This window comes from Toxotes jaculatrix, chromosome 7 (genome assembly GCF_017976425.1).
Source record: "Toxotes jaculatrix isolate fToxJac2 chromosome 7, fToxJac2.pri, whole genome shotgun sequence".
In the NCBI taxonomy this organism is placed as follows: Eukaryota; Metazoa; Chordata; class Actinopteri; family Toxotidae; genus Toxotes; species Toxotes jaculatrix.
In genome coordinates this window covers 24,280,729-24,307,097 of record NC_054400.1, presented here as the reverse complement: position 1 = coordinate 24,307,097, position 26,369 = coordinate 24,280,729, and the positions used below count along the sequence as shown (strand labels likewise).

The 26,369-nt window shown below is 41.3% G+C and overlaps 1 protein-coding gene across 1 annotated transcript in view; it reads left to right on the top strand.

The window, feature by feature from the left end:
- Positions 1-21,700, top strand: part of si:dkey-91m11.5 (PH_BCR_vertebrate and RhoGAP_Bcr domain-containing protein) — a 30,863-nt gene extending 9,163 nt beyond the window's left edge. The window contains exons 2-23 of the mRNA XM_041042060.1: positions 5,349-5,530; positions 7,265-7,369; positions 7,919-8,104; positions 9,230-9,337; positions 9,569-9,629; positions 9,736-9,788; positions 9,884-10,024; positions 12,550-12,671; positions 13,015-13,180; positions 13,385-13,504; positions 13,743-13,818; positions 13,924-14,028; positions 14,123-14,197; positions 14,717-14,814; positions 15,053-15,184; positions 18,007-18,066; positions 18,688-18,797; positions 19,073-19,212; positions 19,435-19,569; positions 19,677-19,782; positions 19,990-20,149; positions 20,232-21,700. Of these exons, the coding sequence (XP_040897994.1) occupies positions 5,349-5,530; positions 7,265-7,369; positions 7,919-8,104; positions 9,230-9,337; positions 9,569-9,629; positions 9,736-9,788; positions 9,884-10,024; positions 12,550-12,671; positions 13,015-13,180; positions 13,385-13,504; positions 13,743-13,818; positions 13,924-14,028; positions 14,123-14,197; positions 14,717-14,814; positions 15,053-15,184; positions 18,007-18,066; positions 18,688-18,797; positions 19,073-19,212; positions 19,435-19,569; positions 19,677-19,782; positions 19,990-20,149; positions 20,232-20,321 (2,531 nt within the window). The 3' untranslated portion in view covers positions 20,322-21,700. The remainder of the gene's footprint in view (positions 1-5,348; positions 5,531-7,264; positions 7,370-7,918; positions 8,105-9,229; positions 9,338-9,568; positions 9,630-9,735; positions 9,789-9,883; positions 10,025-12,549; positions 12,672-13,014; positions 13,181-13,384; positions 13,505-13,742; positions 13,819-13,923; positions 14,029-14,122; positions 14,198-14,716; positions 14,815-15,052; positions 15,185-18,006; positions 18,067-18,687; positions 18,798-19,072; positions 19,213-19,434; positions 19,570-19,676; positions 19,783-19,989; positions 20,150-20,231) is intronic.
- Positions 21,701-26,369: the final 4,669 nt, after the last annotated feature.

The window sequence follows — 26,369 nt, the reverse complement described above, 5'->3', positions numbered from 1 at the left end:
ATTGGCATCTTCTGTTGCTTTTATTCCAAAGGTGCAACTTTCCTCTCCAGCTCTATACAGCCATTAGAGAGGCGACAGAAAGACTGTCCTTCGTTGTGCCTTTTTTTTTTCCTCTGTGGTAAATTATAGAAATCTCAATTCTAACCCTTTCTGTTCTGGATCAATAAGCATATTTGCTATGTGCTGTTTTATTGTGTCTGTCCAAATTCTGTCCATCAGCTGACTGATCTTTGTGCAGATGGTCAGTATGTTCACTGTGGGGAACAATAAGTGGGCTCTGATTCTCTCTCTATGTCAGAGCATTGCAAACAGGAGTCTGTCCCCCTTGAGCTATTTAAACACACTGATCAGTGATCAGTCAATGTGTCAGGCTGGGCAGCACTGTGCCTTTTACCAGTGGTGAAATGGGCAATTATGGATGTTACTATTCTAGTTCCAGCTCTTTCTGGGATGAATCCATTGACCTCTTTGCTCTTTGATTTTTATTTTTGGGAACTGCTGTCTCGATTCTTCCCGTCAGTTGAATAGAATTGCTATTTTATCTGTGGTACATTTAACCCATAATTTAAATCGATCCAAAACCTGTTTTTCTGAATGAGACTTTCCACTTTTGGTTCTTTTCATAGCCAACAGCAAACTCATCCTTCCACATATTTAAATGTCCTGCTGTGAAGTGCAGTATTTGTGTCAATCCCACATGATGATGGCAATCCCATTGGAAAATACAAGATTTCAGTCCTAACATAAAAAGAGAGATTCATCCGTAGTTGAGTCCCACAGTTTCTTGTTCTGTAGATTCTGTGCGCTGGCCTCCTGTAGGGAAATAAGACCACATGATTATTTCTGTGACTGTGGATCTGATGCTGTGACAGTGTCTTGGCTGCACATCTGTCACTCCCTCTCTCTGTTTTTCGTAGTTCATCTCTATGGATTAGGATTAGGGTGTTGAATGTGTCTTTGCTTTGTCATCAATATGACATCCAGTGTGTCCCTTTTATTATACTGCTGTACTTGTCTTCTGGCTCTTGTTTGCATGCTTCAGGAAGGAAAAGTGTTTCATGATGACTGATTACTCTCCCAAAGCGGAGTGGAGAACCAGGAGCCAGTTGTTTGACCAAATCCTTATATATCCTTGAGCTCTATTTTTAGGTGCTGTGTTCAGGGTGGCGGTGTGGAAAAGCAAAGACACTGTGTATTATGTTTAAAAAGGTAATTCCAACTAAAATATAGCTTGTTTTGAGATGATTTACAGGAATCTGACATCTATAAGACCTTGGCTTGTGTGAATACAGTCAGATGAAATTCTTGAAAAACACTGAATTACAGAGTTCAGAGACAGTCCAAAGCAAAATCAGCTTCTCTCTGATCTATGGCTCCACTCAGCTCACAAGTGCAACTGCTGGGCTCAGCAATCTTATGTAATGTCATCAGGATGTATTTGTTACAGCTCTATTGCAAAGTTGAAACCATTTTAATCTGCTGCTAGTTGGGTATGGGACAGGAAGGACAGATTGTAAGAAGTGCCAAGTTACTTTGGACCCTCTAAGGTGTCTTACTTTGTATTTTGTAATTGATGAGTTACTCTAGGATGGAAACAAGAAGCAGCATTGTTGCTTCACTGTGGTTATTGGACCATTATTTCCACTCTTAAATAAACCAAATAAGTGAGTTTATTCAAGAATGAGTATTTAATAGAGCGTGATGGATCGGTTGGGCCAAAAATATCATTTGAATGTAGCTTATGACTGATATTTCTGTATTGACAAATATGAGACTGTAGTACAAATATGGAAATTACATGATTTGAAAAGGCATTTTTGATTGAAGTTTGATTAACAAGTCTATTGCTACCTCTGATAAAGAGGTCCTTAGTAATATAACTTGAAATATGAGGGATTTAATGACATGAACAGGAGTTTGAATTCTACCATTACAAGCAAGTTACACATGTTGGTTTTTTTTAAGGCTGTTTTAAACAAGATTTATTCAAATTCAGCTGTTGTTTTACAAAAGAGTAAGTACGTTAAAAGAGACCTTACACACCTGGAATTGCAGAAAAGGCTTTGAGGAAACCTTTGGGTCATAATACTGGGTAATCACATTTACAGAAAATGTAATATGATAGTTAAATTAATAGATCAAATTTGATGTTTTTTGTGATTTAAAAAAATCCAAAACTTTTACAGACTTTGGAGCATGGCTTGTCAAAAAAAATATTTAGTTGGGTGAAATTCTGCTTAGGAAATTTAAATTTTATGGATCCTTAACAAAAACATTTGTTTATGTTATGAGTGTATGTTAAAAATGAAAATGGGCTGAAATCATATCCATTAAGCTGTTGAATATCAAAATCTGTGGTGGTCTTAACAAACAATATGCGTTGTTTTCTGCTGTGTAACACCTATACCTGGGGTTACAGGTAATTTGAGGGTTGAGAGAATAGCCTGTACTTATGTATGTGTTTATTTGTTCAGCTCCTTTTAAAAAGGTCACAAACTGCTTCACAATCAGGGCAAACAAAAGACATGAGAACAGGTTACACACACAGAGAAACGAGTGGTACGTAAATTCTGCTCTGTAAAGTCTGTAACTGCCAAATGCATCTCAGAGTTAGCTGGAATGTAAATGCGATAGCCGTGACCATAGATGAATGTTGTGTGTGTGTGTGTATGTGTGTGTGTGTGTGTGTTTGGAGGGGGAGAGGGAGCTGTTTGTGAAGAGATGACCTTGTGCAGAAAGCCTGTTTCCGCTCTGAAGCAGATGAATTGCTGAATTTTCCGGAGCGACCTGCCTGGACACTTCCTCAGTAGTGGTCCTTGTGATCGCTAGAACAACGCCACACACTGACGATTTATTGTGATGTGCACTTTCTCACACTGCCACAGCCAAGTGAGCTCTATGTGTTTACAAATGTTCCTACAAAAGACACAAATGGCTCTGTATTTAAGGCTGCAGAATGAATTTTTAAATCCTCCTCTTTACTTATTCTTGTTTGCAGTGTTTTTCCAAGCTCAGACTGTTTCTTTTTCCCCTGGAAGGAGATAGTTTGTGGCTCTGAGGCTGCTGCCGGAGAGAGGATGTGTTATTCATCCAGCGCCGGGCCTGATGTATAATCTCACTGGAGCACAGAAGTGGCCTTTCACATGGACTTCCCCTGTGCTCTGAGGCTGTTTGGCCTGCAGTAGTCTCTTCCTCGGGCAGTCAATACATCTCTCTGCCTCTCTGCTGAGCCCAGTGTGTTTGTTTGAGTCTTTTGTCACAGCCTCTGTGGATGTCATCCTGTCAGTCTGCCTGTCTTCCAGGCCTCTCCAGGGTGACTCGGTTTTATCCGCCCCCGGTATCCGGAATCCTCTCTTTCCTGTTTTCGAGCTGAGATGAAGCAGTTTTGTAGCCTCTTCTTAACATACCTGGCTCCACAATGCTAGATGTGTCTGCCTTATTTTGTGTTACTGTTGTTTGAGATCTCTGCTCTGCATCCTTGACGCTGATAATGATGATAATAATGATGATAAGTGCTGGTGAGTCAGGGGTGGCTGACAGTAATTACAGGATGCAGAGCCTGTTTATCCTCATCTTAAGTGTGTCCTAAAAGTCTGAAATCACAGGGATGATGAGCACAACGTATATTTCTCACTTGTTACACTTGTTTGTTTCAGCTCACACACTCGCTGTCATTGTGATGTAAAACATGTGGGCTTCGAGTCCCAGAATGAACATTTTTCATACTTCTCTCTGATTTTTCTGGAAGAACTTTGTTGCTTTCTGAGCTTTGAGACCTCTTTGATTAGTAGACGCACAAAGTGAATATTATACCAGATTACAGCAGTGCCTTTCAGATTCTCTGTGATCCTGAAAACACTTGGAAATGCTCTGTACAACAAGGCTGGCATGAGCAGAGCATGTGTGTTGCTGCTGCAGTTTCCCAGACTTATCCTCTTGCCTGGCACAAGCCCTCAGCGTCTGGCACAGTTGTGTGGTAGATTTGTGTAGGTCACAGGTTTATGAAGGTTTAAAGAGGGTTTGATATAAAGACAAATGGCAGTAAAAGATACGCTTAGTGTTTAATGTAGTTTTTATAATAGTCAAGTCAAAAAAAGTCAAAGTCAGCTTTATTGTCAAAGCCATATGTACAGGTCATACTCAGGATTTGAAATTACGGTGCTCCCTAGGCCCACAGTGTTACAGTAGTCAAAATATCTTACACAAAAAACAATATAAAAATAATAGCAAATAGAGAAAAGAAGACCTGTATATAATAGCTGCTGTTAGACATGAATGTCCTGTCAGTGTACAGGGAAAAGGCAAAAATAACAGCAACAACTTGCAGTATAATGCAATCTGGTCATGGCTGGATTAACACACCAGGGGTCCTTGAGCCAAAATGAACTAAGGACCCCCACAGCAGACGACAGAGAGCAGCTTCGTTATACTGAATCTGGAGCATCAGATACCAGCCAGGAATCCAGTGAGAATACTCACATACATTTGTGCACAAATTTATTTAGAAATATGTAACATGTAAGCATAATATCAACTGAAATATAATGTTTTGATACAAGACTTTAAGACAGGGACACAGTATTTGGGAGTAATCACTGAATTAAAGTAGTATTAATGCATAATTTTTTTGTCATTTGTTTTTTGGCCACTTATAGGCAACAAAGCAAGCTGTAAATCCAACATTAGACAGATCATCACCTTGCAAAGATGTTGAGGTGTATGTGTTTTCAAACAGTTGCCTATTTACACATCCAGCAGGCACAGAGCAACATTAACAGTCTCTTGGAGTCATGTTTCTGGCCATCTGATAAATAAAAACCTCATTCTCATTCTCCTTTTAGCTCTGATTTGGTCTCCACCAGCTCCTGAGGAAATACTTACCTCTAGCTCGTCGCTAACTTTGTCTGCCTGGTTTTTGGTGCTGAGCAGGTAGTGTACAGTGGGTTTATTAGAGCTAAAGCTCTGTGACTGATCCAACACATCTCCAGCAATTTCCACAAAAATCAAGCATAATAATCTGTACAGTGGTGGTATATTGGATTGCTTTTTATTATATTGTCAGGTTTTTTCTTCTGGCTTCAAATGTACTTGTTTACATCATTCGTGGTGACACTATAGTGAACAGTGAAAAGGCTGTGGCATTTTAATAATCCTCTGCTACCAGTTCCTAAATAGCTTTGTGAGTCCCACCCACTTTCACCACCACTGGCCCAGTATTAGAATATCAACAGAAAAAGATGTTTCAATCTGCTGCATTTCCCACGATGCCTCTCAGTGTCATCTTGATGACTAAACAGTTTAATGACACACCATGAGTCTATTGTCCTTTGTATGACTGTTTCTCACAGAGGCTCCTTACAACGACACCCCTCCGTCATATGGATATGACCTGGAGCCCTCAGAAGAGCACCAGCCTCGCCACGACCCTCTGTCCTACACTGGATCTCCCTCCTCCTCACCACGGCTCCGCTCCAAAAGCCGGAGCAGCCGAGACACCCAGTCTTCCGGCTCCCTGGAATCCACGCTGTCGGTAATGCTACTGGGTCAACTCCCACCAACACGTCTGGCACGTTAACTGTGTCTCTCAGCTCACAGTGCTGCTGCTGCTCTCTCTCCTCTCTGCTGCATTGTCCTTCACTGTCCTCTCTCCACGCACCATCCACCACTTTTAGTAGCTGTGGTTTCTTTTTCTGTGCTGAACAGTTGCTGTTACAGTGCCTGGCATTACTTCTTCTGTGGTCTGTGTGTTGGTGTAGCAGTACCAAGTCAACCCTGATGTTCTTTTGCATTTTAAGTAGATCAATTTTTAAAATGTAAAAGCTGATTTCAGGTCAGGTTCTTTTTTACTTACATATAAATAATTACAGTAAATAAATGAAACCAAAGTCTAAAAGATCTATTGTCTCAAACTCATGCTTGTCTTAGTGCAAGTGTTTTACGAAATTACGCCAACATTTCCTATAAACCCTGTGCTTCCTGTTGCAAAAAGGATATCGCTACTTGTTTTTCTACTCTGCATATAAGCCTTAAACATGCTGGAAACTCTATAATATGTGTTTTGGTGGTTTATACTTTAAAACCAGTAATGTAACATGCAGTGTAGAGGTAAACAGTCTTTTCATCAGTGGTCTTTTTTTTTTTTTATTAAATATGCTCATCTTTCAAAATTTATCCTATAATTTCAGACTTAGTGCAAGTGTTTCACAAAAATAATCCTTTATAAGCCTTTTTAAAGAGATGTGTGATCAGATGTTTGCTGATTTCCTCACCTCGGCCAAGTAAATCAGTAGAGTAAATAATTAACAAAAGAGGCCAAATATCTCAACATTTAGTTCCTACTTAGGGTCAAGTTCCACAACACCACATTTTCCATAATCCAACTTTACAGCCTCTTTCGTTAGACTCTCCTGATGACCTCATTTGAGTTATTTTGTTTCAGATACCTTCAAAGCCACAGAAGACATCACAGGCTCAGTAATACACTTCATGTAAAACTAAACTAAACTGAACTTCTTGTTTAAAATCGGTGGAGTGTCCCTTTAACAAACCGACAGAAGAAATGCCCTTCAGCAAGGCATTCCAACAGCCGCTCCAGCTGAGGCCGACAATAAAATAGAGTTCACCATACAGCTCCCAGATGGGAGTGCTTTTCAGTATGAAGCGGCGCGTTGCTGAAAAAGGCCATATATGCTCAGTAAACATACTGTGGGCAAACAGATGTTAAAAAGAGACCTAGCTCCCCTCCCCCTCCGCTGTGCTCCTGTCCTATCTGTGGTATTCTTCTTCTCTCATGTACACTTGGTGATCTTCAAAGCCTAAATCATGGATGAGGGTGGGGAGGCTCACTCAGCATTTTTTCCTCAAACTAATATAATGAAAGAGCTTGATATAGCCCATCCTTGATGCTCCAGTGAGCTTCTTACTGACATGACAGCCTGCACCAGGATGACTGATGGGTTTAACCTGTTTGGAGTAACAATTCCTAGACCAGAAACACATTTGTCTTCTTTAAAGTGCTGGGAGTGTCTGGTGCAAGCCTCTTGGAATCTTAAACTCCCACAGAGTTTAATCAAATCTGGTCTGTGCTAATCCCACAACAACAATATCTGCAGCAAGGGGTTTGTAGAGGTGTGTGGGGGTGGTTTGTTAAAGATCAGCCCGTTTACACTTCACATATCATATGTCAACATGAGTCTTTTGTGCTGGAAAATGTCTTCTCTTCATGATTATCAGGTCTTTTTTCTCTCCACCATGTTTGCATCAGGTGGAGTTGGATCAGGAGAAGGGTTTGGAGATGAGAAAGTGGGTTTTGTCAGGAATCCTGGCCAGTGAAGAGACCTACCTCAGCCAACTGGAGGCCCTACTGATCGTATGTGGAACTTATAACACAAACACACAATTATTTCCTCATCTGTTTGAAACCCTTAGTGTAGACAAAAAGAAATGATTAAAATGACTTCTGATTAAGCACTGATTAAAAAACAGCTGATATGGCTAACATCTTTAATTTGAATTTATTTTTCTTTAAATGATTGTGTAATATATATAGTCCTGTTTAAAGCAAGAATATATAACTTTTGAGAGAAGAAACAGAAACATTTCTCTTATATATGAAATAATATAGATATATTTATGAATTCATAAGAAGTCCACTGCAGACTACCCCAGCCTTACTTGATCTTGTATGACCAGTATCAATGAATCCGTTTTCCGACTTCCGGTCTTGTGGCACTGTTACTCTACATTTCAGCATTGTGCACTGTGCAGTGGAGTTTTACAGACTACTGTTAGTGCTACTGCTCTCTGTGCCAAGTGAGACTATATAACCTTTGAAAGAAAAAGTAGACAATGTCCTTAAAAAGTTCTTACAGTACATCAAGTACCTGTTTTCAAATATGAACTGTGGTTATTTGTCCAGCCCATGAAGCCTCTAAGGGCCGCAGCCACAACTTCCCAACCGATGCTGACCATCCAGCAGATAGAGACCATCTTCTTCAAAGTACCAGAGCTTCATGAGATTCACAAGGACTTCTATGACGCACTGCTGCCCCGCGTCCAGGACTGGAGCCACCAGCAGTGTGTGGGCGACCTCTTCCAGAAACTGGTAAGAAGCTTACGGTTTTGTTAGCTTCAGCAGGACAAACAAGGAAACAAAAATGTCCTACCTGAAAGTTGAGTATGTGAAGAATTGTGTTGTCTATGTTATCTCCTAAGTGCTGTCATAATAAAGTGTGTCAACACAAGTGTCCCAGATAATCTGGTAACCCGTTAACGTTGGCAATCCATTCATGTTGTGTTAACACAAATCTGATCAACCATGCCTCTGTAAAATTAAAAATGTCATCTTAGAGGTTTTATGGTTGAATTATTTCAAGATATAATTTGCAAGAAAAACGTGTCAAGACAATGTCACAAAGCTAAAGCACCAAAAACCTGTTTCTCCACTTCTTTTGACACAGCAGAAAACAGTCAGGCCACAAAGTAAACAAGAAAGGCTGAGAGCAAAGGGGTACAAAGTCTGATACGAGTGAAATGTTGTGATGATGGTTTAGTTTGTAAAGCTTTTTGTAGTTGTTGAAGTATATTATGAGTGTATAGAAACCACACACAGTAAATCCCTTCAGGTGATTTAAACCATCCTTTGGACAAGAAAACCAAACATCAAATAACATGAAACTTCACAGCATCAGATTGTATGTTGGTTTTTGATCAAACAGGCCAATTTCCATGGAGTCAGTAACTTTCAGAAACTAATTATAGCACTCCTTAAATGTCATGCCTTGATCATTAATGATCGTTAAAAGAGGGGAGACTTTCAGGGGAAAAAGGTGGGAGTCTCAGGCTGTTAGTAATGCTCAGTGGCTCTTGCAGTGCACATGTGAGCAGACTGCCCGGAGTCATCTCCCGGCCAGATAAAAGCCCCGCTACACCACATGACAAGCAGTAAAGGAGAACAAAACGCTCTATAGGAGGTCGCTGAATAAGAGCTACCTCAGTGTTTGCTGTTGGATGAAGATGAAAAACAGTCGTGCATACTCAGATTTATATGTAGACATGTGAGCCAACATTGAATCTCACTGAATTGTATTAATTCCTTCTGTATTAGAATTATGCCAACTCATGTCTGAGCCGCAACACTGCAATGTACTCAGTGCCAATCAGGGACTAATAAAATCCACGTTCACTGTTATGGAATGAATCTGATCGGTACCCTGCTTGTGCCCCGTAGGCCAGCCAGCTCGGCGTGTACCGGGCCTTTGTGGATAACTATAAGGTTGCTGTGGAAACGGCCGACAAGTGCTGCCAGGCAAACGCTCAGTTTGCAGAGATATCTGAGGTATGTAATCACGCCACGCACAGCGGGACGGCAGCAGGCCAGTGTTTGATGTTGTACAGCTGCCCGGGACAAGTGATGACAGAGCAGTTTTCAGCAGTGCTCACTGTGTAAAGAGCCGTGCGGGTCTTTACAGTGGTGCTGATTGTTTGAATTGTGCTGTGAAACAGTTGCTGTGATTTAATTCAGGTATTTTTTTTCTCACCATTCCCTCTGGTGTTATCTTCCTGCCAGAATCTCAAGGTCAAAAGCACAAAGGACTGCAAAGACCAGTCGGCTAAAAATTCACTGGAAAGTAAGTACTGAGTGAAATGAATGGCCAGCCTCCACGTTAATCAATAAGTGCTATAAGTAGTTGAGCTGTGACTATTCCTGTTGAGCTGACTCTTCCTCCTCCACAGCTCTTCTCTACAAACCTGTGGACAGAGTGACGCGCAGCACACTTGTTCTGCATGTAAGTCAGTCTGCCTTCGAAAAATCTGGAGCAGATCATCTTGTCTGAACGAGTTTTGGAGATTGAATTTGTCATCATATTTTTTCTGTTTCTAGGACCTCCTGAAGCACACGCCCTCCAGCCACCCGGACTATCCGCTGTTACAGGACGCCCTGCGCATCTCCCAGAACTTCCTGTCCAGTATTAATGAAGAGATCACCCCACGCAGACAGTCCATGACAGTGAAGAAGGGAGAGGTCAGTGTGGAAAGCTGATCATCACCTCGGGGTTATACTAATGACTCTGTGACTCCAGGTTGATAAATCTGCTTTTTGCAAATAAATGTGCTCAGACCTGCCGAAAAACAAATGCAAACAAAATATGTTTTAGGTAAATAAATAAACAAGGGTCAGCTTCCCCTCCATATTACCAGCTGAGCCTGGATTTACCGGGTATCCACCAAAACAAATTCCACCAATTCCATTTGACTGAATGTAGCCCAGAGCAGGACAAATTAAGAGTAGGTACAACTTGTTCCCTTTGTGGAGCAGCTGTTTGCTTTGCAGAGGACAAATTCAGTGGTTTGGGTGGTGTGGTGACACAGCGACGTGGCCTGACACCACCAGACTGACTCCCGGAGCCGCTCCCGCTTTTATATGGTTTTATATTTGTCCAGTATATGCTTTCCTAACTTCCACCCATTTTTTTGATGATCCTCTAAGTCACAGGCACAACATGTTTTGTAATACAGACGGCTTTCAGGAGACCTGAGCATGTTTTCTCTCTGTTTTCACAAGTTTTTAGAGGCAAAAATAGCTGTTGACATGATTTCAGTCTGGGTCAGAGTTGAAGACCAGCTGACTGACAGACTGATCCACAGAGTAAGGGAGTTAGCATGGCTGACACTTGTAAAGGGAATTGAGATACATTTTATTTGGTAACATGTTATTGAAGTTCTTGATTGACAGAACAGTTGATTATATGGACTTCAGTTTTACATTTTGTCACAAAAATGAAACTACTGTACAGTATTTTAGAACATTTGCATTCGTTTGATTCTCTCACTCAGATGCAGACCTGTGGAATTCAGGATTATATCTGCCCCCGTCGTTCCCGTCATATCTTGACTACTGACAGTAAAAAGCTCAGAGTACAAGGTGTCTGAAAGTTGCAATAAAACCGGAGTGTGAGTCAGGTTGTTGCTGACTCATCTCAGCCTGTCTGCTTTAGTGGTGAAGGAAGTGGAGCGTAGAGGAAGCTCGTGACAAAGCCCTGCAAACACTGGAGGAAAGAATCTCTGTGTCTCAAACCAGGAAAACCCGCCGATTACCTCTGCGCTCACTCCCATCGTTTCCTGCCGCAGTGTCATCTCTGCTTCCCAGAAATGACCTCCTGCTCGCCTTATCAACTTCTGTATAAGCAGCCTTCTACACTGGGTGTGTACTGACTTACCCATGCTTCCTGACCCCTCCGTCCCCCCACACCATGCATCTCAGGGCTCTGATTCAGATGACCTGAATGAGAACTTCCTCTGTTTTTTCTGGGAACTTTCCCGGCCCACCAGGGTGGGTTATTAAATCAAAGAAAGTTCTTGGGAACATTCTTCGGTATATTGTCTAGGAAGTCTGAAGTCCCATGGGAAGATTGACAGATAACAAGCTAGCCTGTGACAATCAGTTTAAAATATGGGTTTGTTGTTGTATGTGATCAGCTCTCGACTAAATTTGCACCCATTGTTGATGTTTTGCAGCGTAGCTGCCTGTAATTACCACGACCATTTAAACCCATGAGTTTGTTTAGCTTCATCTCTTGTGCATGCCTCAGTGCTCAGTGTCTCACAGTGCATAAAAAACAGGAGCAGATTCCAGTGTCAGGAGGGTGTGAGCGCTGTGCAGTGACAGCTCTTGTTTTTCCATTGGATTATTGACTATTTGTGGTAATGTTTGTGTCACAAAACAATAAGCGGATATAGACCCTGCCACCTCTCTTTGAAACCAGGACAGCACTTGAACATGTTGTGAGTGCCTCACAGACGTTCTCGTAACCCACCAGAACTGAACTGGAGTGTGTGGAGAACAGTAGAGGAAAACTATGCCACAGTGATTTCCTTGTTTTTGTCAAACTGTGGTTGGTGTGGGATGGCAGAGTCTCACATGGGCTGTGCCACTGTAAACAGCCTCAACCCTGAGGTCAAAAGGCAGAGAGGGAATTTAGATGCACGCTGCTCCAGGAAGAGCTCATGTCATCACATCCACCTCTAATCTCAGGGTGGATGGGTTGATGACGAGGAAAGAGGAAACTCACAATAACAATCCATTACCAAAATACATAGATCATCAGAGCGTCAGAGGCTGAAACTGGCTGAAAAGTTTGGAAATGCCACCTTACATCAGTGAGAGATCTGCTGATGGTTGAGAAAACATTTTTGTGTACACTTACTGCCTTGTTCTGGTCGCTGATCACAAATGATTTATTGTTTTGTTTATTTTGTTTACTTCTGCAGTGAGGTAGGACAGCAATCATCTGAAAGCAGTAGCATCACCGCAGGCTGTGCAGTAATTCCAAGCTTGTGCAAACATCAGCACAAAGTCAGTCTGTGTGAATCCCACATTAAACCATTTTAAACTGAGCATCAAATTAAAACTTCAATTACACACTGCAATTCCTCGTAGCTCACCAGTTTGCATTTGGTGCAGTTTTATTGTGGCTGAAAGTGCTTCATCTCTCACTCACAGTTTCTTCAGTGAGTGTAACAAAATGATTTCTTGTTTCCCGTCGGCAGAACCGTCAGCTGCTAAGGGATCGTTTCATGGTGGAGCTGGTCGAAGGTTCCAGGAAACTCCGTCACGTCTTCCTCTTCACTGACCTGCTGCTCTGCACCAAGCTGAAGAAACAGGCTGCGGGGTGAGTCTGGGTCAGCGTCCAGCCGGAGGTTAGATATGGAGGCTTGTGACCCAGAGTATTCCACTGGTTCAAATCCCAAGGTTGCTGGGGAATGAGAAGTACTCCACCCAAACAGGCATTAAACCTAAATTCTGCTTTGCTGAACAAAGAACTATTTGACTGTGACCTACCAGTGGTTGCAGCGGGAGATGAAAGTTATAATTTCTTCATTAGTTTCTTAAGTGTGTCAGCAAGTTTGTGCTTAGTCATACAGTGTGTCACACAGTAAACAAACAATTCTGGTGAAAAAGCAGGACAACTAAAAAAAAAAAAATCTTTATGCAAACATTGTGTCCTCCAATAGGAAAGGGCAACAGTATGACTGTAAGTGGTACATCCCACTGGCTGACCTGACCTTCCAGACTATCGAGGACTGTGAGTCCACCCCCATCCCTCTGGTCCAGGACGAGGAAATTGACGCCATGAAGATTAAAATCTCTCAGATCAAGAATGAGATCCAAAGAGAAAAGGTGAGATTACAGAGAGGATAAACACACCTAAAGAAACTCCTCACCATCACTAAATACAAGGAGAACATGACGGTATTTACACAACTTGATTGTCTGAAGACAAACGGAAATAAAATGAGAATTTCAAAGATTATCACATGTGAATAGAAAGTGCTTAGTCAGCAGGTCCCATATTACATTAACTCTGCTACTGCTTATCTGCAGAGAACCACCAAGGGACCCAAGGTGATTGAGCGTTTGAGGAAGAAGTTATCAGAACAAGAGTCTCTGCTGCTCCTCATGTCACCCAACATGGCGTTCAGAGTGGCTAACAGAAATGGAAAGGTGAGTCAAAGCATGTCAGAGGTCCTTAATGAAGTTCAGCAATTTAAAAAATGGAAAATGATGATGAAAAGGTTTTATCTGGATTACCTCGTGAACTTTTGATGCAAAGTATAGTTGGGAATAGCTTACCCTCAGTGACTCAACTTTTCATTTTGGCTTCTGCTGCCCTCTGCTGTTGACGGCTTGAAATTACAGTAAGGTTCCACAATATAATATTCTATCCGTTCATTTCTCTCAGGGCTTCACATTTCTGATCTCATCAGACTATGAACGTGCCGAATGGAGAGAGATCATTCGTGAGCAGCAGAAGAAATGTGAGCTTCCTCTTTAACCTTAAAGATATGATGGCAGGATTATTATTACAACAGCTGGTGTAACATTTTTGTGTGACTTGCCATGACCTCAGCTGTGCCCTGCAGGTTTTAAAAGCTTCTCTCTGACCTCTCTGGAGCTGCAGATGCTCACTAACTCATGTGTGAAGCTCCAGACTGTTCACACTATTCCAATGACCATGAATAAGGAAGGTATGAATCACTTTACACTGCATTTTTTTTTATATTTACCTTTAACATACCCTCAGTTTGTGTTGTATCACAGCTTGATCTTTTCCCCTCACAGATGATGAATCTCCTGGTTTATACGGCTTCCTGAATGTCATTGTCCACTCTGCATCAGGGCTCAAACAGAGCTTAAGTAAGTGGCTTGTTCCCCTTTTTTTTTTCCAGAAATCACATCACTGATAATTCTAGAGGCTGCACGTGGTGTCACATCATCCCCTGTGTCAGTGTCAGTCTCATGTGCTTTACCCGCTCTCTCTCTCTCTCTCTCTCTCTCTCTCTGGGCGGCTGTCAGCTGGGAGGGCAGCTGCAGGGGAACAAGTGGGATTAGCCAGGAACACTGTGTACAAGCCGCCTCAAATATGTCTTTTTGCTCTCTATCACAATGTCAGTGGCATGCCTTACAATGTGCTGAGTTTACTTCCTTTGCTGTTCCTTGATTTACTCAGACAACACCAGTAGAGTTATAATAACATAAGAAGGGAAGCTGTGGTAACACTCAGAGGTCAGCCTGAGGTTGCAGTGACAGAGGCCTTGTACACTATCTCGTCTGGGTATGACTCAACCAGATGATTAATATGGATCCTTAGTTTTTATTTTCATTTTGATTCGGCTTTTGAAATGACTCCCTCTTGCTTCCTCTTCTGTCTGCTAGACCTTTACTGCTCTCTGGAGGTGGATTCTTTTGGCTACTTTGTCAACAAAGCCAAAACACGAGTGTACAGAGACTCTACAGAGCCAAACTGGAACGAGGTGAGACTCCAAACCACAGTGGAGAAAGTGAAGGAGAGGGGTCATAATCCACCTTCAGTATCCACTGCTGCGTGTCTTTAAGACAGGCACTAAAGAACATAACTGTGTGAAATTAAAATTTAAATTGAAAAAGGCCAAGGATGCTCAAAAAAACTGTTGACTGGATAAAATAGAAGTAACATGTTGTGCACTGGGCTGAAACCTACAATAACATGCCTTTGCTCTGTTTCCCTGAAAGGAGTTTGAGATTGAACTGGAGGGCTCTCAAACCCTGAGGCTGCTCTGTTATGAGAAGTGCTGCAACAAAACCAAGCAGAGCAAAGAGGACGGAGAGATCACGGACAAGATCGTAGCCAAAGGACAGATAAAGGTGAGGACAAATGAGGTCTGATTGTGTCAGTTTTGCCAAGTAGAGCTAATACTAGAGTTCTGAGGATCAAACCAATATGTTGATAAAGCAAACACTTTGGTAAGTGTTACTTAAAGTTGGTTATTAAAAATGAGAATCAATGTACAGAGTGGGGTATTTCACAGTTACTTTCTGTTGGACAAACTACACAACATAGAGTTTCTGAACTGTATGTGTGGCATTATCAGCTGACCTTTACACTAAGCTGTTTTTTCTTTTACTTTGGACGGAGCCAGACTATCTGTTTCCATATTTTGGCCGTAGCTTTATATGTAATAATAATGAGTGTATTTCCATAAATATCAAACCGTTCTGTTAATGTTATTTACAGTGAAGTAAAATGTATGAACTCTTTTCTAAACATTCTGGTCTGATATACTATACAGATATTTGCCAGTTTTCTGGAGAACACTGGATCACATGTGGCAGCAGAGCAGAAAACCAAACTAAAGGTCAACATTTGCAAACTCTGTGTGAATCTATATGATTCCACTGACTCTACAACAGTCTTTGCTTATGTGGAGTGAACTTACTCCCTCTATTGATTCCAGTACCTGGACAGTGGTGTCTTATCCGCTCTGCTGACCACAGGACCTCTTTTGGCTAATCCTGCCCTGTGGGGCCCCTTCGCTGTTGAATAAGAAAGTTAGCCATGAGGTTGCCGGTGGGTCACTTCAGCTTGACCCCTGATAGGGTGTTGTGACAAAGGGCAGATTAGACTTTGGGTTGACCAAATGTAGCTGCTGGCTCTGCCCCAGAGTATGACAGAGGGAGAGAGACACAGAGCGCTCTTTGATCAGCCAGTGAAGGGATTTCGCTGCTGAACAGCCTGGAGACAGGACACCTGTCAGGTATTTCATTTTGATTCTGACGTGTAGTGTCATGTTAGACTTTCTGTTGCTGGCTTTGTTGATGTATACATTTGTGGTTGTCAAATAATTTTTACTTTACAAATTGGCTGAGTTGGCTCAAGGGTTAAAAATGACAGAATGACACATCTTATAAGAGTCTTAAAATTGAGGCAATTCAATTTGGAACGTGTAAAATACTTGAAAAAGACTGATTTAAAAAAAAAAAGAAAAAAGTAAGTAGTACTAGAAGGTAAGTTTAATTTTACATGAGTTAATGTTGCCAATTGTAAAATATATTTCTTTGCCATTTATTGTTTAAAAATTGTGGCTCATAGTGACATCTTTCAGTGACAATGAGATGTGAAAGCTGGAAAATCCATTATTTATATATTCAAGATTGACCCTTAACAAATAATAAATAAACTGAGTCTGTGAGGATTAGAGGAGGCAGGACCTTAAGACCTGCTCTGTGGGAATAAGAATAAGAGATTTTGGGAAAGGTGAACAGTTCATATATTGATTAGATCATGGATTTGAATACTAAATATAGTTTCAGATATGAGGAATACAACTCACATGCTAGTTCTGATGTTAAAGGTCACTTGCACTGATCAGTAATTGCCCCCAGAGGAGCTTGTTTAGGCTACCTGAGAGGCAGATTTAGCAGCCAGCAGTCCTCTGAGTGGCAGGCACGAGCACACTGGTAATGAGGGTAGGAGGGGATTCTCAGGAGTTAATCCTCCAAATCCATCTGGGAAGTAGAACAACACAGAAGCAGCGTGGTTGGCAGACTGCGTGGCTTTGTTCCTTTTCTGACTCTCACTGGAGTGAAAAGATTTGGACTCTAACAATGCCGAGACATCAAGATGACGCAGAAAGTTTTGTAATGTTTCAGCTGGGCTGCACCGGTGGAGATCGTCCAGATTCTTCAAAGCAAAGGGATCAATGGCTCGTTGTTCAGGGAAGAAGGACCTGCTCCTCTTGTTAGTGCATGCAGTGGTGTAGAAAACAGTGATATCTGCGGAACAGCGCTGGTTTCTTTGTTTGTGTGCCATTAGTCAGTGTAAGTGACATTTTAGAGTTGAGAGAGACTCATGCCAGAAGGGATGAGTGAGAGTAATCCTAATGAGGAGGACAGTGTGGATCAGGCCAGCAGCGGTCTAGAGGAAGAGGGAGACACGGCTCCGAGGAAACCCCCGAGTACAGGGGCCCGTCTGTGGGACAGAGTCCGTAGCAGTCTCCTCAAACCAAAGGTAAAGATATGGGCAGTGAGCTGTGGACAGGTCTGCACTGGACGTTGTTTTAAAGGACCTACATTTGAGGACAAACTTATTTTTGCGTTCTCTCATTTCCCTCTCGTGTTTAAAACCCTGTTCGAGTTTGTTATATTTCTGTGGGGATTTATCTCTTTCAAGATTTAGAAGCCAGCATTGCACTGCCTGTTTTTATCTTTTTGATTCAAAAGAAAGTATTATGCAAGAAAATTGATTTTCTCTGAATAAAGGATTATCTGAACGAGATCTGATTGTTTCTTGGGTGAGAGAACATCTGCCATGTTGGACAGGCACAGTGCTTAGCAGCAGGGACACTGTGTTATCACATTCCTCGTGCCTGATCACTGTAAATAAAGGTTGGCAGTTTGGTATTAGTCAGATGACTAAAATAGATCAGTGACACTACCTTGCCATATGGAGTTTTTGTTTATGTGAGGCAGAGTGAAGTAATTGAGCAGGTAATACTCATATTTACCTGCTTTTATTTACTTATGGAAAAAGTAAACTGAGTTTGAATTGTGCTCATCTCACTTTAAAGCAGATAAGGGTAAAATATTTCCTGGTTTTTGGTTCTGAAGAGAATCTGAATTAATCAGTAAAATAAAACCGAAGTGGCATGTGCAATAAAAATGATCATTTGTCTTTTATTTTGTTTCAGCTGGATCCCCAGACCCTGCAAAGTAAAGACTGGCAGAGGACAGTCATCGCCATGAATGGGGTGAGTGTTTTCACTGACCCAGAGAAAAGAGGCCAAACTAAAAACCTTGTTTTTTTTAAGTTGGTTCACAGCATCTGATTCTAGTTTTATTCTCCGTCTATGAAATTATAAAATTATATTTGTCAAAACAGAAAAAGGCAATTTCTCTGCTTTTTCTTGTGCAGGTTTGATGAGTCCACATATTTGTGTGTGGTTTTGATGTAGACCTGGTGTTATGTGGTCTGGATGAGGAAAGAAAAGCAATGAAATCACCTGTTTTGTTTTCACATACAGAATAAAAGCTTGACAAATCTGAAACTGTGTTTTTAACAGTCTCTGGAGTCTATTTGTCAGTCTAGTACAGACTTACTGAACATAAGTGGTTTTTGAGCTAGATCAGGTCTGATGTGGTCTGTATGTAAAAAAAAAAAAACCTGGTGGACTGGTTCTAACAGTGTTTTTTGATAATTCTAAAAAGAAAAAGCACAGATACATGCATCAGAGTGAAACATGAAACAACATAAGACAACACATTCTTCCTTTTACAAATGGAAAGTTGAATTCATAAGCAGTAAAACACTAAAACACGCCCTGGTTAAATCCAGTTCTGTGCAGCTCACAGGTTTCCTTCACTTGTTTCAGATTGAGGTGAAGCTGTCGATGAAATTCGCCAGCAGAGAGTTCAGTCTGAAGAGGATGCCTTCACGGAAACAATCCGGAGTCTTTGGAGTGAAAATCAATGTCGTAACTAAGTAAGTTGATCACATGTGAGCCATGGCAGATATTTGGACTTGTCATAGTAGGAAGGATGGCTTTGTTTGATTCAAGTGTCCCAGGGAGCCATGACAGGATCCTAAAGCTGATTAATGTTATTATTTGTTATTAACTTGTACAAACAGTATTTCTGTGTTGACATAGCACAGGCTACACTTCTTTCATGGTCTCATAGTCATGGTCACCATGGTCTCCTGTGTTTACAGCATATGCCCCTTTAAAACTTGTTTGTGTGTGACTGTGCCCTCACCAGGCGAGAGCGCTCCAAGGTTCCTCTCATTGTGAGACAGTGTGTGGAGGAGATCGAGCGACGTGGGATGGAGGAGGTGGGAATCTACAGAGTGTCTGGCGTCGCAACTGACATCCAGGCGCTGAAGGCTGCATTTGATTCAAGTGAGTTCAGTCTGAACTTGATTTCTTTTCAGAAGCGATTTGACAAATGTGGGGGAAAAGAACACAGCTGGGAATGAAGAGATACTTCACATGTGGACGACACTAAAGACAGAGCCCTGCAGGATTGGCTCATATTCTGCTTAGACGTTACTTTTAAAGCTTATTGCTCAACTTGTCCCCAGTGTTCTTTGGTATTCAGTCACTGTCTCATCTGCTGCACAGACAACAAGGACGTGTCAGTCATGATGAGGGAGATGGACGTAAACGCCATCGCTGGAACACTGAAGTTATATTTCCGTGAGCTGCCAGAGCCTCTTTTCACTGATGAGCTGTACCCCAACTTTGCTGGAGGCATTGGTCTGTAGCCATTTCTTTTCTTTTAATATCATTTTCCTTGATGGGAGGTCATAAATGCAGTCGTAAGTTGTGACAGCAGCAGATTGATGTGTGCTTTTTCCTTTCAGCTCTGTCTGACAGTGTGGCCAAGGAGAGCTGCATGCTCAACCTGCTGCTGTCTCTGCCAGAGCCCAATCTGGTCACCTTCCTCTTTGTGCTTGACCACCTAAAAAGGTAAACAACTGCAGTTAGTGTACATTATTTGAACTACTGTGTGATTGTATCAGTTACAGTGTACTCTATGTCTGATAATGACCATAGAAAAACAAGCTGTTAATTACTGCAAAGTTTTGTTTTTTTTTTGTTTTTTTTTACAATTTTACAGTGTCATGATTGTGAGTATCTCTAGGCTGAATGTCTTTTTTTGCACTGATTTTACAGGGTGGCTGAAAATGAGAGCGTCAACAAGATGTCTTTGCACAATCTGGCCACAGTTTTTGGTCCCACTTTGCTGCGGCCCTCTGAAAAAGACAGCAAAATCTCAAACAGCACCCAGCCAATCTCCATGAACGACAGCTGGTCTCTAGAGGTCATGGCTCAGGTAAAACTCTTGTCAGGATAATGAGACAGTGCTATCTGGATTACCATTGAGGGTCTGATCTTAACTGTATGTGTCTCCATAGGTTCAAGTCCTTCTGTACTTCCTTCAGCTGGAGAGCATTCCAACGCCTGACAGCAAACGTCAAAGCCTTCTGTTCTCTACTGAGGTATAACAGGAACATCACGCACTTGCCCATAAATGTCCTGTTCAGAGGGAAAGTGTCAGCTGCTTAATGAGGTGGAAGCAGCCATGGCCGGCTGCTTCACGGAGAAGATGCGTAATTCAGCCACCAGGGGGAACCATCAACACATTGTAAACTGGAAACAGCCACCATGGCTAAAGCCATTTCTTTTGGAGATGCAATGGTCATGTTTACTTACAAGCTTACCTGCTGTGTCAGTAAAAGACATCCCTATATGATGTATGGACAATGAATAGCATTCCTTTTTTAAATTTAATTTAAATTTCAAGACACATTAGTTGCTGTACTTTATCATTTTCCCCCCACCCTGCTCTGTCACAGTCACATTAGCTTCACAGAAGGTGATTTCTGCTGTTGTTGGATTGTTTCAGATTTATTTCTGTGGATGGCTGATGGATGAATGGTCGGATGAACGGACATATTTTTCATGTCTATCCTTTTCTTTTTTTTTCCTAGAAATGTTTGACTTGGTTGAAAGCTCACCTGTGCCAATGTTTCCCTGCTGAGGACCAATAGAACATTTCAGTTACCCTAATGTTTACACTCTCTTAATTTTGTACAGAATTTAACCGTATGAGACTGAAAACTGTAGGTATCACACAACAACATGCAGGCATGTTGACCTAACCATTTGAAGTGGGGTTTTTTTCCTGTGCTATACAATTTGTATAGTGTCCTTATTCCATTTGCAGGTTCTTCTGGTGGTGTCCGAGCCAGTTCTTGTGTTGATATGAGTGCTTTTTTGAAGGTGGTACCGAGAAGTGAGAGGCAAATCATTCCAGGAAAAGGCGAGGCTTACTGCTTCCACCCGTGGAATGTATACTGTGCTGTGTATATTTTTAATTCTGCAGTTGTCTTTTGTCCATATTTCATCTGTTTTGTGTCCGCATTGTTTTTTTTTTAGACTGTCTAGTTTGATTTATTCAGCTGGAGTTAATGTATATTTGTTGCTTTCTGCATTCCTTGTATGTAATCTTCTACCTTTATAGGACAAAACCACACTGCTGTAGAAAGGAGAGCACCTGGAGATTATCTGAAATACCAAATGTTCCCTAGTAGGACCCTTGAAGCACAGTGAATCACTCATATCTCAAACCTCCCGAGTTATTAACAGGTGTATCATCCACATACCTAGTATTACTTTCAAACTTCTGTGGAAATATACTGTTTGATTGCATTACATTTTTTTCCCCAGATCACCACAGGTATACACTTGATAGCACAAACTATAACCTTCAGTGCTTGTGATTCATGTAAAAGAAGCAATAAGTCTTAGTGATTTATAGAATGAGCAATGACCAGTGGGTCATGTACGTGTGATTTATGTAAATAAAAACTTGATAACATTATCTTTGCTTTATGTCATTTCTCATTATTAAATAAATTAGGTATTTCATCTTTGACATAACTGTTTTAATTTGTCTCACCAGACTTAGCAATGTATTGGTCCTAGTTTATAAATCCAGTATGATAAACTGAGGTAAGTATGCAGATTTTTTTTTTCTGCAAGGAGTTTATGTGTCGTGGCCCCCTGCTGCCAGTGGTACCACCTGTTACTAACATTGTTCAGTTTGGTACTTTGATGAGAGGGATGAACATGCAAATTTAAAATGAAAGACAAAACTTTTCACAGACATTTCATTAAAACTTTTTTTTCCAGACTCAGCCATATGTCCATATAATTTAAAAGTCTAATAATAATTATTATTATTTAATAATTAAGATGAGACATTTTTGGAAACATGTAGCACTAATCCAAAGACACTAATGGTTATCCAGTAACTTGGACCACATTTGCCCATTTCCTCCTGTGGGATTAAAGCTGTGTGTGAAGCTCTGCAGCTTTCTATCCCAGTTCTAGCAGTAATCTGGAGACAGCAGTAAATGAAGTGATGGATATTTAACCATCCTGGAGGCTGGAAACTGTCCCTCCTGAACGGAGCGAGATGCTGAGGTGATGCAACCAGAGGAGGGAGCAGAGGATCATCCGGCTGCTGCCATCAGAAAGGAGCTGACATCCGAAACCGATGCTGCCTGCTGGCGTCTCAAGTTGTGGGATTAGCGAACTGTTAGCGACCGCAAATGGACGTTCATCGGACTTTTATCAGCGCCTCTAAGATGAAAAATTAGCAGAACCTCAGGTATGAATATTTTATCAGCTCACTGACAGAGCGCTGTCTCTTTGCCGGCTATGCTAACATTGTTAGCCCGACGATAGCGTTAGCCACCTTCAGCTTTGGTATTGCTTACTGACAGATGAGGTAAATTCAATGACCCGAAGGAAACACACACATCTACACTAAAGTTGCGTTAAGCACACAGACTCGGTGTGTTGGTTTACTTTGTTCTAAACGACATGATAATTGTTGTTTTAACCCTCAAACCAGATATAGTTCAGCTGTCAAGTTGGTGAAATTCACTTGGACCTGTACTCTGAGTTATTTCAAAATAAGTCTTTACGATGTGTTGACATTTAGCACCAGGGTCCCTTTTTTAATGTGCGTAATGTGCGTGTAAAACTGTTTTTTGTTTGTTTGTTTCATTTTCTTTTACCACAGCTGCAACTGAATTGAGTGTGTTTTCTTATGTGAAGGCAGTTTTGATTGAGTGCGTTCTAAATATTTTGTCAGCTGGAAATTTGTTGCTTAAAATCTGTTGTTATTCTGAGGAATAGTTTCGAAAGAAATCTGCAATGTAGATGGACTTTTAGTTTAATTAGTACTCTGCACGTCTCAGGAACAGTGCAAGTATTTGAAAGTAACTTTGGTAGCGGTCTTCATTGAGTGTAAAGCCCCGTGAAGCTGAGAAGATAGTTTCACCTGAATTTAAATATCTGCAATAAAAACACATTGCAGGGTTTTTTTTATCTGATTAACTGTTATTTACACTGTAGGGTCAAATTCTCTGGGTTTATTAGAGTTTTCATATAATGATTGTGGTTTCAGTAAAAGCAGGTGAAGGGTAGTGCTTACGTGTCTAGCTTAGGGCTTTTGTTTTGAAAGCATGTGGCCAAATAGGAAGTGCAATAACTGAAATTCCCTGCATGCCTGACCCTGAAGCTAACTAGCCAGCCGGGTTATCTCCTTGGTTTAAAGTTACCATTTGGTCTCTTCCTTGATAGTACTGACGGCTCCTTACTCTGTAGAGTGGGGTAGTTGTCTTACATAAAAGGTTTGGTTGGTAAAGTATGTACTTGTGCAACTGAATGACACAGTGTTGGTGGCTAACGTTAGCCGTGGTCCTGCTAATGTAGGTGTAGCCAAGAACAATGTAAATTTGCCATCCCTCTGAGAAGAGTCAACAGTGTACTGATGGTGCAGCTTGTCAGTGGCTTTTGGCTGTCCCAAACCGTGTACTGTTTCAGCGCTCCCACCTCTCTGTGTGTCTTACTCACTCAGGTCATTTGATATCATCATGTTTAACCAGAAGTAACCACAGATGTTTCCCAGATTTACAGGAATAGGCTGGAAAGAGCTATATTTCACATCCCACTCTTTAAATCAATGTCCTGGAGATAAGACTTATGAGATCTTCCTGCTTGGCCGTGCCTGATCATTGCATTGCTTTTTAGAAAAAATGTTTTGGAGGAAGCTCTCCAGTTGTGGAAATTTTGCCCCCAAGTGATACTGAACAAGGAGGTAGGGAGACAAATTAAATTAATGCTGGGGATGGTCTTGCACTTCAGCGCCAGGTGGATGCTGGTGATGGTAGCAAAGAGGTTTATATATCGGGGCATTTATGTTAGTGATCCCTCAGCATATTGTAGTAGCACTGAAATTGTAATTTAACTGAAGGGTACATTGTTAAGAATGGTGTGATTAATTGTGCTCCAGGCCTCTGTATTAATAGTGAGGTATATTTTGGCAAATGAAATTCAAGTCTTGACGGTGTCTGCTCTGTCTCTTGCAAACTGGTGCCTGCTTGTCCTTGTACACACAGTCACCCTTGTAGGGTTTACTTTTTTTTTCCTTTACTGGAGACGCCACCACAGGAAGCTGATGTTATGGCAAGGAAGTGCCTCCCCACAGCTACAGCATGAATAAGGAAGGAGAGCAGGGAAGGGGTATTTATGAGTTACTAGACCACCACTACCCCCACCTCCTTCTCTTCCTAGACGGTTTCTTCTTTCGTCCTCTGTCTCGGTGGCATGCTTTTGTTCAGCTGTCTGTAAAGGAACACTGTGCACATTTGTTCCTTCGGTCAGCCTTGGATGGGCTCCATTGCATTCATTAACACTGAAATCAAATACTGTAGCTCTATTTCATTTGAATCAGGACAAGTGTTGTTGGCTTTCAGCCTAGTGTGGAGCAGTGTGCGTTATTCAGCACAGAACCACCGCATTTAACCGCGTTGTCGTGTTTCGCACATGTAAATAATTCTGCTGACAACATCCCTCCTCTCATGGCATCGTCTTACTGATAGATAGTGATGGACTCTTTTGTATTTATTAGGCTAAATTATTACTTTTTAAATTATCACATCATCTCATTTATATGTTAATGATTCTGGTTATTAGTCTGACAATTATCGTCCCTCCTCAGCAGATTGATGCAGTTGGCCAGAAATCACATCGGCTAATATTTAAGAAAATGTCTGCCAGTGTCAGACAAACCTGATGGACTGTGGCCTTTTCATTTCTGTGCTGTTTATTGAAGATTTTTGCTATGTTTAAATATGAATATATTACAGTGTCATGAACAGTCAGCTCAGTGACGTGGAGCCATCGGAAAAGTTGTTTTTCTGTTACACAAACAGAAATGTTTTGATACAGTGCGATTCGTCACAGATGTCAGTGTAAACTACAGGACTGTGAGAAGAGATACTCGTTTAGACGACATTTTTTTCAAACTGAACCAACTGAGAATGTCAGGACAGAGTGTGTATGCATTTCTGGTACAAATATGAATTGTTGTCTTAAGAGGCTCTAAAATAGCACACACACACAAAGCTTTTTGTCATAGGTCATGTAGACCTACATGGTGAAGTGCATACTGTTCTGTGCAGTGGGAGAGTGAAAGAAAAGGCTGCTGACTCTGCCCCATTTAGCTGCTCTGCTGGTCCCCAGCCTGCTCTGCTCCCATGTCTATTCAGATCCAATGAAAAGGGTTGCGCTCTAGCTAGCAGCTCTCTGTTTCAGACATCTGCTTTGACACACATTCAGCTATTCAGAAAGCTGGCTAGCTGTTGAGAGCACATGTCAGTGCTCAGGGTGAACGCCCTCCACAGTTGAAACATATGTGTTCTGGATAAATGGATGCATATAGAGATACAAATACTAACTATAAGCAGTGCATTGTTAGATGTGTCAAGACAGATGAGATGGAGAGGTCATATAGAAAGAGTTTAGATGAGTTACATTTCAAACCATGGTATCATTAGCATGGGGTATTAAGAATAAGCCCATTAAAGCACTACTGTAATATTTAATTTCTAGAACCATATTTACTTGGGATACACCACAGCAAGCTGAATGATGATTGGTGTGAATTTAGCAGCTGCAATGAGGCTGTTACACTATTTTGGACTTTCTTAGTTTCTTTGTGCCCAAAAGGATGTGTGTCAGGGTTACAACTAATGATTATTTTCATCATCGATTCATCTATTCTTGTTATAATCATTTCATCTGTAAAATGGTAGAAAATCATCATCATCATCATCATCATTTCTAAAGCCTCGGCTGATGCCTTCAAATTGCTTGTTTTGTCAGAGCAACACTTCATAAAATCCAAAGATAGTGAGTTTACTGTCACACAGGGGGGGAAAAAATCCTTATGACTAAGAAACTAATCTCGGCCAATATTTGCTTGAAAACATTACTGAAGTAATTAATATCAGAATAGCTGCAGACTGCTTTACTGCCTGTCAGCTAAATTATTCATTGACTAAACATTTCAGTTTCAGTTTGTGAGAGACATGCAAAGCAGAGTAGGAGAAGTGCTGGTCATGGCAGACTCAAACACAACAAAAGCTTTCCAGACACTTATTTATAGCTCCAGTGCATAAACAACTTAAGACAAC